The 15,122-nt window shown below is 35.5% G+C and overlaps 1 protein-coding gene across 1 annotated transcript; it reads left to right on the top strand.

Moving 5' to 3' along the window:
- Positions 1–4,201: 4,201 nt before the first annotated feature.
- On the top strand, positions 4,202–10,966 carry LOC132624614 (alpha-farnesene synthase-like). The gene is made up of 5 exons (XM_060339367.1): positions 4,202–4,615; positions 9,049–9,162; positions 9,253–9,529; positions 10,186–10,573; positions 10,735–10,966. Exons 1-5 carry the CDS (start codon positions 4,202–4,204, stop codon positions 10,955–10,957), a joined length of 1,416 nt encoding a protein of 471 aa, XP_060195350.1. The 3' UTR covers positions 10,958–10,966.
- The last annotated feature ends 4,156 nt before the right edge of the window (positions 10,967–15,122 follow it).

The raw sequence follows: 15,122 nt of genomic DNA, 5'->3' as shown, positions 1-15,122 counted from the left end.
TTTACTTTCTTCCGTTATTTTCTATTATTCGTAGATGTTGAGTTAAGTGTTCGCCTACAGAGGTAGGAAGGGTAGGTACCCGCGCGATTCAGTGAAATTGAGTCGTGACAGGAGCAAGCATGGAATATTTTAGTAGCTGGGCCCCTACATCCTCATATCTTAGAGATACTATATCGGGGCAGTATCTACCGTTGCGTCATTGCTGGTCACGTACAGCATGATAGGGCTCTTGTGACTGCCATGATTGAGCGATGGCAACCGGAGACCCATATATTTCATCTCCGCACTGGTGAGGCCACCATCACCCTTCAGGACGTGGAGGTCCTTTTACGGTCTCCAGGTCGATGGATGTGCTTTGTATATTGAGAAGCCCCAGCAGATGTCGTCGTATCGGCAGGAGTTGACCAGGCTCACTGGTTTCGCGCCTCAGGAGGGTCATAAATGGGGACATAGTCGGTTGTTGATCTCTTCCCTCTTCAAGCACTTGCGCCTCATAGACATGCCGCATCCGATTACAGAGGACACACCTCAGGTTGATGTTGACCGACGTGCTCGTCTGTACCTTCTCGTCATATTTGGGGGCTTTCTGTTCCCTAACAGATCGGGTTCGCATGTGAGCACGAGGTATTTTCCCTTTCTGGAGCATCTGGACGAGTTGGGATGTTACAGTTGGGGCGCTGCTGTTCGGGCTTTCATGTATCGTGGATTCTGTTGAGCGTCTATTGGCGTGAGGACCGATATCGCTGCATTTTTCCCGCTCCTCCAAGTATCATATTTAAGTGTGTGTAATTTTATTCTAAAAATAGCTTTTTGAAACGACGACTGATTATATTGTTGAGGCGATGTCATACGCGCGGAGATTGACGAGAGGAAGCGTTATCCAAGATGCAGATACGCACCACAGTATTCTCCCGTTCAGGGATCAGTTAGATCGTATCACGTCGGACACGGTAAGTTTTTTTGATTTAACATTAGTATGTTTTTTTTTTTTTTTTTTACTATTTTAGCCTTTTATTGTTAACTAATTCAATTATTTTTATAGGCTTTTATATGGACACCGTATGATCAGCTTTTCGATCAGCTACCGGCATTTTGTAGGGCTGGTGAGCCCTCGTGGAGGTCGCGGTGTCCGTTGATACATATGGACATCGTTGAGGAGCATGCGCCCGACCGCGTCTTACGACAATTTGGCCATGTACAGAATTTACCTGAGCAGCCGACTTGGGAGCACGACCATTACACGCGAGACTAGCGTATGGCCGACACCGATGCATAGCGGGCCTTTATGCAGCTCCATGTCCACCGTTGCGATCAGAGGGTGGGTACGCTAGCGGTGGTCGGACATACGACTCCGGTCCAGACATACATACAGTGGTACGCTCGGATCACTCGCAGCTTGATTGGAAACTCCGCGAGGCCTCGTGTAGATGGTCGAGGATATACAGCTTTCTCAGGATAGTATGAGGCGTTGGTAAGTTTTATTAGTCTTAAACTTAATTAATCGTTTTATGTATTAAGTTACAAATTTATTCAATCATATTTGCAAACAAATGCAGCTACGGACCGTACAGGGGATGCAATAGGAGAGCATGGACCATATGGATTCCCCGGAGACAGCAGGATATACAGTGCGGATGGTTCAGCCAGCCGAGGGTGGTATGCAGCAAGCGCAGGAGCTCGGACTTGTCGACGAGCCTGCTCTTGAGGTCCCGCATCAGGCAGCGGATGGTCGTGGTTGGGCCAGAGGGGCTGGTAGCCAAGGTAGTAGGGCCAGAGGGGTTGGTGGCCGAGGTAGTAGGGCCAGAGAGGCTGGTCACAGAAGGTGTGGGGCCAGAGGGGGTCGTGGTCTAGTAGATGAGCCTAACGACCATATACCAGGCCCAGCTCTAACCCAGCAGCCTCCGTCGACTTCAGAGATCCTATCGACACCTGTATATATGCTAAATTTATTTTCAGGTCACATGTTTTGGCCATCGCCTGCACAACCGTCAGTTCGTCATCCACAAGGTGAGCGGCCAGCTCGTGATCTACGGGGTGGTACGGAGCTGGACTTCGATTTCTTATTCGAGGATTTCGACATGTCTCAGGCTCCAGAGCCCGCTCAGGCGCCCGCTGAGGAGCCATCTCAGGAGTCCTCTAGCCAACCATCTCAGGAGCCTGTCGACACACAGGTTTGAATTTTTACAATTAAATAATGTATTAAGTTAATTGTTTATATGTTATTATATGTTTAGTGTCGCATAAAACTAAACTATATTGTTTATTTATTATTTCAGGTTTATCCTTCTGCCTGTGGACCCGTCTCCTGCTCCAGCACCATCTATATCTCCGGCTTCGGGGCCCACTGAGGAGACAGCTGAGGAGCCGGCTCATGAGCCCTCTAAGGATCCCTCAAGCCAGCCATCTCAGAAGCCCATCGACATACAGGTTTGATTTTTTACAATAAAATAATGTATTAAGTTAATTATTTGTATGTTATTTTATGTTTAGTTTAGCATAAAAATAAACTAAATTGATTATATATTATTTCAGGTACATTCTTCTGTGCCTGTGGATCCCTCTCCTACTTCGATAGAGTCATCTCCTGAAGATCACATTTCGGCCATCGTCGTCTCCCATAGGAAGCATGTTTTGAGCAAGCCCTCTAGGAAGGAAACGCAGGATGATCACGCCATAGAGCGTGCACATATTAAGAGAAAGAGGGGGGATGGAGATGATGGTGAGAGTGGTGGGGTTCGCCTTAGACCTAAGGTTATTCTAAAGCCTCCCACATGTGGGACTTAGGGGGATGGAGATTGTATATTTGTAAATAAAATTTACATTTTATGTTAATATTATATTTTTTTTGGTATTATTTTCTTAATGATAATTAGTTTTCTTAGTTTTTATGATTGTTTAATAGTAACTCGTGCAATGTCCTAAATTAATCAAAACCCTGTAAAATAAAACACTTAAACCTAAAGATAACAGGTTTCCAAACAAACAAAACTTAATTTGGGGAACTTTACAACCCCTGAAATGACGATCCAAACATAGAGGTATACTTGATACGCTGAGCCTACATTATTGTTCACAGAAAAAGATATCAGGTTCTATATATTATATTGATATTCCGGCGTTTTTAGATATGACTAATCTTTGGTCAAAGTACGGAAAACACGTGAATTTCAAAACTATTCAAAAGAATAAAGGCATGGGAATTTTACCAAACTACCATTGCGCACAAGTTTTGTGCGCAGAAGATAGTTTGGTTTTTTTTTTAGTAGGGTATTTTGGAAACTTTAGACAATTTTTGAGTTAAAAAAAATTGCGGGCTCTTGAATATTGTGTGATAGAACTTTCATGCACATGATAAAGATGTACGGAGATAGCAAATCTCCTTGTATTCCTCTGGATGGTTGCAAGAAGTTTGTTGGAGAACCATTGAAGAGTATGGAAATGTTGTTAGTAGAAATTCAAGACATGATAGGCTTGATAAGATTTCTCAATATTTGAAATAAGTAATGGTAAAATTAATGAAAACCATTCAAGTCGATCAAAAGCCTTTTTCAAATCAATTTTGAGGTTCGTATAAATCGTTTACGATGTTTCACATTTGAATGCTTTTTTTTCTCCTGATTTAATTAAAGACCGCAAGGTTTAGAAACAAAAGGATTGGTCTTAGAGCAAATTCGTTTACTTGTACACCCAGCACTCACCAGTCATTTGTCAGTAGAACTTTTTCCCCCTTTTTTAATATATATTATTCAAAACAAAGTTTGGTTATATATTGGTTTGATTTAAAAAAAAATACTGAAGATGAGCTTGAAACTCAAGTGAAAATTCTTTTTAGCTCACAAAATCCCTTATTTCACTTATTATTAAAATATACAAAATCCCTTCTCTCTCCCCACTTCTTCCAACTCCCGCTCTAAACCAAACTGAACTTTCCATCAGAATTCTCCCTCTCCCCCAATCTTGGTAACGCTCCTACCTTCCATTCCAGGAATTTTCTTTAATTTAGCAACTCCTCCAGAGCATTTAGAGCTCCATTTTGCTAGAAATATGTGTTATTTCTACTTATTTTGCTTGTTTCGATCTTTGTTTTCTGTTTTTGCTTTTTGTAAAGTATGGTCTATTAATAGACTTTTGGTCGATTATTCTTGTTTGTTTGTCGTGGTTGATCAACGTCACTGTGTTGTTTGTATATAGATTATAAAAAATGGTTAGAACTAGAGAAGTTAATCGAGAAGGTAAAAGAAGAAAAACTGTAGAACCTAAAAATGAAGCGTACTTGGAGGAGAATAATGATGTGTATAGTGTCGAGGAAGGTGAAAGAGATGATCCCCATGTTTCTGAGGAGTCTGGTGGTGATGAAAATGCTGATCCCTTATCAGTGCCATATTGTGCAAGGACAATTGACGTCGACAAGTATGGTCTGATCAATTGGCTGGATGATTACGAATCGTTTCCAGCAAAAGTTTGGATTATGAGTAGGCTGACATTGCTTGTTGATTTTAAAACATTGATAAAAGATCATAAACTTAGGAAAATGTTCAGGCATTCCTGTTTTGGTCACTTAAGAAAAATATCAGAACACTTCAATAGATTCAATGGAATGTTGGTGCACTATGCGGTTCTTCGTAGGCCTGTGCACAAATCGGTTCAATCCGAATTTCCAAACCGATTTGAAACAATTCGGATAATTCAATTTGGATAATACAATTCGATTTCGATTTACAAATGCAATTGTAAAATATTACGGTTTAACGGTTCGGATACGGTTGGCTTCAATTATCAATCGAACCGATCCGAACAAACCGCATTTATATGCCACTAGTGACTAATATGACTAATTTGGTATATGTAATGTGGTGTTGGCGGATTTGTATGCTTGCACAAGTTATCAAACTCTTGTTTTGCTATTTATATGCTATTATGCTTGCAAGTTTATGGTTTTTTCTTGGTTATAAGGTTTCAAATTTAGGATCTCATTATTTTTTTGTTATGTTTACCCTGAAACTGAAATGAAATAGTTACTTGTTTAAATTTCGAATAAACCAAACAAATCGATTTGTGTAACCGAACCGAAATAATAAAAAACGAATCGAATTGAACCTAGAATGGATCGGTTTGGGTGAGAATTTTCGAAATTCGAAATTTCAATTCGATGATGGCCAAAACCGAACCGAACCAATTCGTGCATAGGCCTAGTTCTTCGTCATGTGGTTCATAACAAACAATTTTATTGCTTAGTTTTAACTGTTTTTTACTTTAACAGACAATTTATGACAACTCTGTTGTTGCCTTGTGAATTTGGACGGGCAAATTTTTGTAAGTGGTAATTTATGACAAGGTTATTTAACTGTGTTGTTGCTTTGTGGATTTGAATGTGCTTTTGTTTATTATAGACTTGAGTTAATCTTTATGATTATCGATTATGAGTATGTATTGAATGTTTATTATAGACGTGATTATTATTACAGACTATGACTAAGATTTATGCGCAAACTCATATAAATAAAATTTGCTTCATATTCTTAATAATTCATCATACATCCTAAATCCAAATAGCAGTTGATATATAAACAAGGCCACTATTTGCCTAAAAAGGCTATAATTAAATAAAGTAAAATAAAATAAATAAAAAGGCTTGATGCTATTTTAACACTATATTAACACTTGATTATTATTATTAGAGTCCCCATCGTAATGGTTCTTAATCACCAAATATTTGCCTAAAAAGGCTATAATTAAATCAAATAAAATAAATAAAAAGACTTAATGCTATTTTAACAGTATATTAACACTTGATTACACCGTATTAGAGTCCCCATCCATTATACACATGATCCAAATATATAATTGGTCGATGCCTAGACTTAGAACAGTACCAGATTCAGACCAAAAAAACAGCAGGGATACGACTCTTTTAATGGAGAATTGACTCCACAAGAGGATTAGAAAAAAATCCACTACCAGTAGACGCGGACGGTATTGGCACCTGATAATTGATCTTTGACAACAATGGTGAAAATAATTCGAGGTTATTTTCAATGATTTCTAAGAGATTTAAGTTACAATGACTGAAAGTGGGGAAGAAATCCGTCTTTTGGGACTGATTTTCAGATGAAAAGCCAGAAATTTGGCAGGAAACGGGATCGGAAAAGTGCAGAAATGGGGAGAAACCAGCTTTTGGAGGGAGGGAACAAATAAAATTGGGATGCTAAATTGGGGTAATTAAATGTTGATGGTTCAGGGCTGATTTGTATTTTTTTAAACTTTGGGTATAGGGGTGACAACATGGGAGACTTTATTTGATGATGTCATAAATTGGTGGCCCTTTAGCCAATTCTTTGAGACTTATGGTCTTTTGTCAAAATAAGTGTTGAGAGTGGCCTTTTAGTAAAACACTCCTTGAATGTACTAATCGATATATAGAGTTAAACAGTACTTCTAGAAAACGTAAAACATTTTTTTTTATATATCTGAAAAGCAGGAAACGTTTTTCCTCTCTCGACCAGAAAAATGGAAAATTTGTTAATATTTCCAAGTCCAAACAATAATTTTCTCATCTTGCATCCTTTACAACTTTTTTGTATGTTTTAGTTGGTTTTCGAATTTAAGGAGTCCAATTTCATTTTTGTTCTTTTTTCTTTCTCCTTCTTACTTTTTTTTTTTTTTCGTAATCGTGATATCTTGGTCAGCTTGTGCACACCTCGACTAATTTCATGGAATACCTGCTACCTCTCACCATATAAATCTGTACACCAAAGTTTAGATAGATGGGAAGCAATATAATCACCTAGTTATATGTGTTACTTATATATGAAGACATTAATAAAAAAAATTGTGGTTTATGTATTTGTTCTCACAACTGTTCGTATATATATCTTCTACACCTTCCAATATTATACTATCTCAAACCATGGCTTGCAGAAACATTATGTCCATTTTTTCTACCATGCAGACACAGAAACTTCACACTATAAAAAAACAAAGTCATCATGAAAAGAGAATTTCCACCTATAAACCAAACATTTGGAAATTTGAAAATAATTTTAATTGCAGGACACATGACATCACCGCGTGTTAAGCTTCTGCCATTTGAAAATAAGAGCATAGTTAGTACTTAACTTTTAATGGAGGTGAAAACATATTAATCCCTATGGCCAACTATTAGCGATCAGTGAATTATCAGTTCTATTTGGCATAGTTCAAGAACATAATTGACCATTGCCGTTGATTTTTCGGTAAGTTATGATGCTGAATTAAAAGTTGATACAAAAGAGATTCACTTTCGTCACTTAAGCTAGCCTTCGAGTAAGGATGCACCGCAGAGATGGACCACAAAATACAATAAACGTTATAATTCCAAGAACACTGCTGAACATTTTTCTTTTCTTATTTTTAAAATTCTACAGCTCTTTATATGTTTTTGTCTTTTAATGGTCCAAGTGTAATTTCTTTTGTTACATATCTATCACTATCGTGGTTGTTAGTAATTTAGCATTTCTACTTTAATGTTAAAATGATTGACTAAGTGATGGTTATTTTTATTTTTTTAGGCATATATTGAGATTCATGAGAAAAATGTCGAAAGACCTCATCGCAGTTGTTTATTGTGTACGAATCTATTTGAATCTTATATATATATATATATATATATATATATATATATATATATATATATATATATATATATATATATATATATATATATATCCTATGTACCTGCCAACAGAGGCGGATCTAGGATTTGAAGGTGGCGGGCGCCACAATTTTTTTCAATGTACATCTTGTTAGGAACGTGTATTTGGGTCGGGTCCATCTCTTTTTAATTTATTCGGGTCAACTTAATAGGGTTTTTTTTATTTGCAAATATGAAAATTACATCTCAAAAATCAAGAAACGAACATAATTAGCATCTTAAACAAGGAATCACACTCATTAACACCCATTAACAACAGAAGTAAAATCAACATTTTCACCGAGGAACTTGCATCTCTTATGTATATTAAAAAATGAATTTGCACAAGTAAAATAACATCTTCAATAAGGGAATTACACCAATCAAAATAAGAAAAATAATAGAAAAACTCTTCAATATGTAAATACACCTCATAAATGTAGAATTAGATAAACTACAAGTTAAATGTAGAATTAGATAAACTACAAGTTCTCAATAATAAATCATAAATTTCATGTTTTTTCTAAGCAGTGCTTACGAACTTTCCATCACAATTTAAGTAGTAGAGTGATTTAAATTAAATTTAACAATTATAGAATAGCATAAATTTTTATAATACACTCCCTCCGTCCATTTTTCTTTGTCCATTATAATAAAATTATATGTCCACTTTTACTTGTAAGTTATATAGTTTGAAAAACCAAGACATAATTTACCATTTTATATCTATTTTACCCTTATTAGTAAGTACTCCAATTCATTTCTCATTTTATTTATTGCTTATTAAGAGTGTCCCAAGTCAAATATAGACAAGTAAACATGGACGGACAAAGTAGTAAACAAAAGAAATTATTAAAAAAAAAATGAATTTTCATCTCAATCCAAAATTCCCATTGAAACCCAAGTTTTTCGAATTAAATACTCACAGATTTGAGATTAAGAAAAATGCTTAATTTAAGATTTTGAAGTTTCTATTTGTGTGTTCTCGCTAAAGATCACAGATAAAATAATAGAAAAGAGGAATGGCAATATAACTAATAAAAGATAAATAGAAAATTGGGAGGGCCGAAAAGGGAATTACCGGTACAAATGAAGTAAAAAGCGCAAAGAAAAACGGGAATCGGAAAATGTTAAAGGTATATTCAAACTTGTGTCTACCAGCCGTGACACCTTTGTCTAATTTGCGATTGGGGATGACAAGATCAAATATTTAACCTAATTTAAGCAAATTGCAACGTAAGTATATAAAAAAAAATATTAATCGAGGGGGTGCCATGTCACCCCCACCCCAAAGGGTGGATCCGCCCCTGCTTGCCAATATGACACTATCTCAAATCATGGCTTGCAGAAACGTTATGACCATTCTTTCCACAATGCAGACACAAAATCTTCATACCATAGAAAAGCAAAGTAATCCTAAAAGGAGGATCTCTACCTATAAACCAAACATATGGAAATATGATCATTTACTTTCTCTTACAAGTGAATATTCTGTGAGTATTTTCCAAATCCTATCGTTAATCAAAATCTACTTTTATCATCATCTCTTAAATTTTATTACTAATAATTGCTGGTGCATGCAGAAAAAGAAGTACAAAGTTGAAGCTAAGAAGCTGAAAAAGGAAGTGAGTTGCACTTTTTCAAACACTGTTAGTCCACTGGCCCTGCTGGAACTTGTTGATAGAATTGACAAATTTGGCCTCAGTAGTTACTTCGAGGTTGAAACGAAGGAAGCTTTGGAAAAGATAATTAAGTGCATGAACAGTGGTGCTAATTATTCAAGCTCAACGGATGAGGATCTCTATGCTACTGCATTGTGCTTCAGGCTCCTCAGGGAACATGGCTACCATGCTTCACAAGGTTATCAACTAATTACTACTATAATTCACCCTTAATTACGTGTCTATTCATCGTCTAGGATCCGTATAGTTTGTACCCTAATTGTAACGTTATTTATTAAAAACAAAAAAGTGACTTTAGTAAAAATGGTAAGTTGGAATTATCAAATTTAGTTTTGTGGCTTTTGTAGAAAAATCAATGGAAGAGTTAGGATTTTTACCAAGGAAAGTCAAAATATAAAGAAATTAATTAACACACGAAGAAATAATTAAGGAAATTCAACATATAGCATATGTATACATAAACAAAATACCTATCTATAAAGTGTACCTTTTCAGCGAATTGACACCCATCAGACAAAGGTCGCTCCACTATTGAGGAAAATAGCAATACAAAAAAATTGATAATATACGGAAGTTGAAATTGCAATTTGCCGAGGTTATATACCTCCACTATTCGCTATTGAGGAAAATAGCACTACTATAGCAAGTAGAATGATTTTAAAGCGACAAATTATTTTTCGTTAAAGCTAGCTTAGTGGTTTGTACAGAGAAAAAAAAGACAATATTGGATGGCCAATTGAGAAATTAACTTTTAATATGTTACAACGGAAAATGACATTTCTCCTATTTTCCTCTTTTTATTCTCTTATATATACTTCCGTTGTTGTACTACAGATATGTTAAAGGGCTTGTTCGCTGGCAAAGGGAAACTCATGACACAGAAAGTCTCAGATATCAAAACATTACTGGAACTTTTGGAAGGGTCATATCTGAGCATGGATGATGAAAACTTACTAAACGACAAAAGAATTTTTTCAACCAAAAACCTCAAGAATTTATCTACATCAAATGTTGACAGATTTAGTACTAATGAGGAATATTTGAGCAATAGCTTGAAGTACTATCCGTTGGCATTGAGAGTGAGATGGTACGATGTTAGAAGACACCTTAATGCTCAAGAAGAACTAGAGTGTTACACGAATCCAATGTTGTTGAAGTTGGCAAAACTTAACTTCAATATTATTCAAGCCACACACCAAAAAGATCTCAAACATGTGATAAGGTATTTAAAAGCTGTCAAATGATAACTACTTAAATTCATTCTCATCTTTTTATTTTTCAAAACCGTCATGTCTTTGCGCTCGCCTTAACTATTTCATTGAATCTGCGTTACCTAGCTTTCTTGTCGTTTCCAATCTGATTTTTTTATTTTGAATTACACAGATGGTGGAGGAATCTTTGCATAGTTGAAGATTTGTGCTTTACAAGGGACAGGATAGTAGAAAGCTTCTTTTACGCTGTTGGAGTTACCTCAGAGCCTCAACATGGAAGCATGAGAAAATGGCTCACCAAAGTGATTCAATTAATTTTAATTATAGATGATGTTTATGATATTTATGGTTCATTACCTGACGTGGAGCAATTCACTCGTGCCATAGAAAAGTAGGTCCTCATAAGCTACTAACAACATCTAATACATGTCAATTTAAAATTAATTAAGTAGTTACTTTTTAAATGCATAATAATCATAAAATGAGATTTTTCACATTTAGGTGGGATCCAAATGAAGTACAATGCAGATTTGTTTCAGAACATTGCATGATACAATGGAAGAGATATCTGTTGAAATTCAACAACAAAAGGGTGGCCCTTCAGCATTACCTTATCTGAAACAAGTGGTTAGTACTAAATTAGTCTTTCATAAATACTAGTACAACATATGTTCTAATGCTTTATAGGCCAAACTGAAGTGCCTAAATTAAAAGCCAAAACTGGTGTTAAGAAATCAATATTTGCTAACCTACAATATGAAGATTGTAGGATAGCAATGTATTCATTTTTTGATTCACAAAAATGTCCCTAATACTATCTTAAGTCCACATGAATTAGAAGGACCTTTTGGTCTTTTTGCCAAAAAATGAAATTCAATCCTTCTTCCTGATCCTTCTCAATCTGCTAAACTAACAAGATTTTTTCCTATTTCATCTCTTGCTTGCATAAAGCGTCCAATTTCGTCCCCTATTTCTCTTCGAAAGTTGTGTTTTATTTTCTCGACAGTCATCATATGTGATTCTTTAGTGCATTTAATTTGTACATGGGTTTCCATGAATTAGTGGGCCTTATGCGGTGCAAAATACCAATAATGTAGCCTAAGCTAATTTAAGAAACGTGGTTCCAAAATACTATATAGGAGTATCAACCTAAGTTGCTAGGTTACTGCCTTAAAACTAGTATTCTCTGTCAATTTTATAATTATTTATCGCCTATTTATGTTATAGGATGAAAAAGAGCACCACATCAATCCCTAAAAGAGCCAATTTGTCGTCACATAAAAAATTAAGCTATACTTGGAAAAGTCAAATTTTTCCGGTACCTATGTTTTTTCATGCATGTTTGACCAAAGTCTTCTGATGTTTCAACAATTCAGTGGGTCAACTTCTGTAAAGCCTTGCTGGTGGAAGCAACCTGGTATCACAAAGGCCATATGCCAACACTTGAAGAGTATCTTGACAATGGGTGGATCTCCTCCTCCGGTCCATTACTTTCCTGTCATGTGATTTTTGGTCTGACGAATGAAATAACAAATGAAACCCTTGATTTATGCAAAAATTGCAAAGAAATTATTTATCATACCTCGGTGATAATTCGACTTTGCAATGACAAAGGTACCTCAACAGTAAAATCTCAAACTCCTACCTCATTTCTTTTTCATTCTATTCAAATAAAAGCGCCACCCCCCAACCCCCACCCCACCCCCACCCCCACAACCACTTGATCTGTGCTAGTTCTTTTAACAATATTTGTATCATGTAGGCAGAGCTAGAGAGAGGTGATGTCGCTTCATCAATTTTATGTTACATGCAAGAAGAAAATGTCTCAGAGGAGGTAGCCCGAGAGCTTATCGAAAGCATAATTTTGGATTCTTGGAAGAAGATCAATTACCATTTCAATACCCTTTCTACATCACATCGGAAACTTGTTAAGCATGTGATAAATGAAGCACGAATGGCGCTTGTCATGTACCAATTTGGGGATGGATTTGGGGTTCAAGATGGCGAAACTCGAGATCACATCTTGGTCAGCTTGGTTGAATCTCTTACATAATCGCGTGACAATCTCTCCATGCCTTCTAGAATTTGTTGTAATTATGCATGAACAAGAAAGCTATAAAGCTTCATGTATTGAGCTCTCGCTATAAAGTTTGGGATGGGCCGGATATTGGGTCTATTGTGCGCAATCAACAATGAATCTAGGATTTAAAGTTGCATAAATTTAACTTATAAGGCTCATAGCACTTTACACATATTCCGTCCATTTCAATTTATGTGATAATTTTTTAATTTTGAGAGTTAAACGAACTTTTTTTACCGTTATTTGCTTATGTGCCTTTCAAAATTTTAAATTATTCATTATTGTGACCGAAACTACTTATGTAGTTCCAAAACTACAGAATTTATTTTAAAAATTTAAAGATTCTATGTCTGAATTCATAGTCAAAATTAAAATATTTAACTCTAAAAAATCTGAACAATGCACATAAATAGGGACAGAGGGATCGTATAGTACTTTTAAAAATAAAAATCAAATATTTGCTAAAATTTTAGTGGATCTTCACTCATAAATCTATGTTCCACGTCGGAAATAACAGATTGGGATGAACTCGTCACATACTATTATGTTGCAGCCACTTCTATATGAATTCTTACCGTACATTTCTGCAAGAAGTTGCTTTTATAACTTGAACCTATGACATCCTGATCATATAACGGGTTGCTCTAGTTCTAACACTCCCCTTCAATAGAAAAGAAACAAACTGTAGTCGATAGATGATGTAGGAACGCGCTTGCGCGGACTATTCCTTTGTCTATGAAACAATTCTCCTTTCGTCCTATTTATAAACAAGAAGAAATAAAAAAGTTACCAGAAGAGTAATATTTCTAAAAGTACTAATTAAAAGTGGCATGAGCAAGACCAAGTGAATAAATCAATTTAAGATCTGTTGACTTATTTTCACAGGTGATCTTGCAATTAATTTATCAAGTTGATGATAAGATCCATGGACGTTCCAGTGGACATTATGCGCTTGTTACACAACAATCCCCTAGAGAAAGAGTTCCAATAAGATTTCATTCTTGAACAAAAATCCATTTTTTGATTTATTTCATGACTGAAACAGGGGTGGATACACGTTACACTACGATTTTGAATCAGAAGAGAGATTTCAAGAAATGACAGATCTATTCACTCTATCAATAACCGAGCGTACAGACAAGAAATTGTATTTATCCATCATTCACCAAAATAAGTATTTAAGATGGAGGATAAGTTAGTCTCCAACACCAAATTTCCAACATATACAACATAATGACATCTAAAAAAGACATGATTGACAGTTCATTGTTTTGGCTGTTGAGAACCTACATTACAGATTCTTAGATTTCTTTTTTGGTTTTGAGCACATATACTATGAATTCTTATAGATGCATTCAACTTTTGAAATCTCACATGTGACATTATAAGCAGTAAAAAAAAAACCTTCTCAAAGTAGCATAGTCAAAATTAAATTTTTATCTATATGCAACTTTATATAAGAATTACTGTTATAAATACACTAAATTGTGGATGTCCATTCAAATACACATTTTCCTGGATAAGATTATAACCAAGCAGACAACTTGCAAGTAGCTTACACAGCAGCTTGCAAGTAGCTTCTCATGGATAAGCTTACAATCAAGCAGACAGCTTCTAAGTCGCTTACACAACAACTTGCAAGTAGCATCTCATGGATAAGCTTACAATCTAGCAGACAGCTTGCAAGTAGCTTACACAGCAGCTTCTTTGAAGTAGCTTACAGAGCAGCTTCAGTTCTTTTATAAATAGGAAGTCAATTCAGTTTATTTGTACATCAATTGAAAGAGCAATAAAATCTCTCTCCCTCCCTCAGCTTCTTTGGCTATATCTTTTGTTGTTATGTACTTTTTAATATTATTTCATAACACATTATCAGCATAAGACTCTGTCATTTTGAGCACTTACTCTGAGATTGATTTCTATTTCGTGAATAGGGTAGAAAGGAGAATCACTCCAAAGACATAAAAAGTCATGAGCACTTCTTGGGCTTACAGTTGAGATGATAAATTGTAGCAACCGTAAGTATTGATAACATCGTAGCTTTATGCGAGTGTTTCAGGTAAGCTTATTGCTATATTTGTTTATATCTCGTATGAATTCTTCAAATTTGATTACTTGACTTTAATTATGAGCAAATCAATATATGTGGCTATTAATGAAAAGGATGGCCTCACAAAGAGTATATATGGCTATCACAAGTTGTTGGATTTATCGGGTCCATGGGAACCTAATTGGTTTTGGATCATTTATACCTCAAATTTGTTCCTAAAGAACAATAATGTTAAGAGGGATTATAATGTTAATTTCTTATCCCTTAATGGCTAAATGAGCATTTGCAAGAAATATATGATCACCAGACGTGACAATATTTTCTATGTATTGTTGTGGCAACAATTGAAGATTTGTTAGACAAAAAATCTCTACATCATATGTATACCTCGAATTGCTCCTGAAGTAGAAATATCTTAAAAGAGGTTTTA

The sequence above is a fragment of the Lycium barbarum genome, chromosome 12 (genome assembly GCF_019175385.1).
Source record: "Lycium barbarum isolate Lr01 chromosome 12, ASM1917538v2, whole genome shotgun sequence".
Lineage (NCBI taxonomy): Eukaryota > Viridiplantae > Streptophyta > Magnoliopsida > Solanales > Solanaceae > Lycium > Lycium barbarum.
The sequence above is the reverse complement of the archived record's forward strand: the minus strand, read 5'-3'. Positions and strand labels throughout refer to the sequence as shown.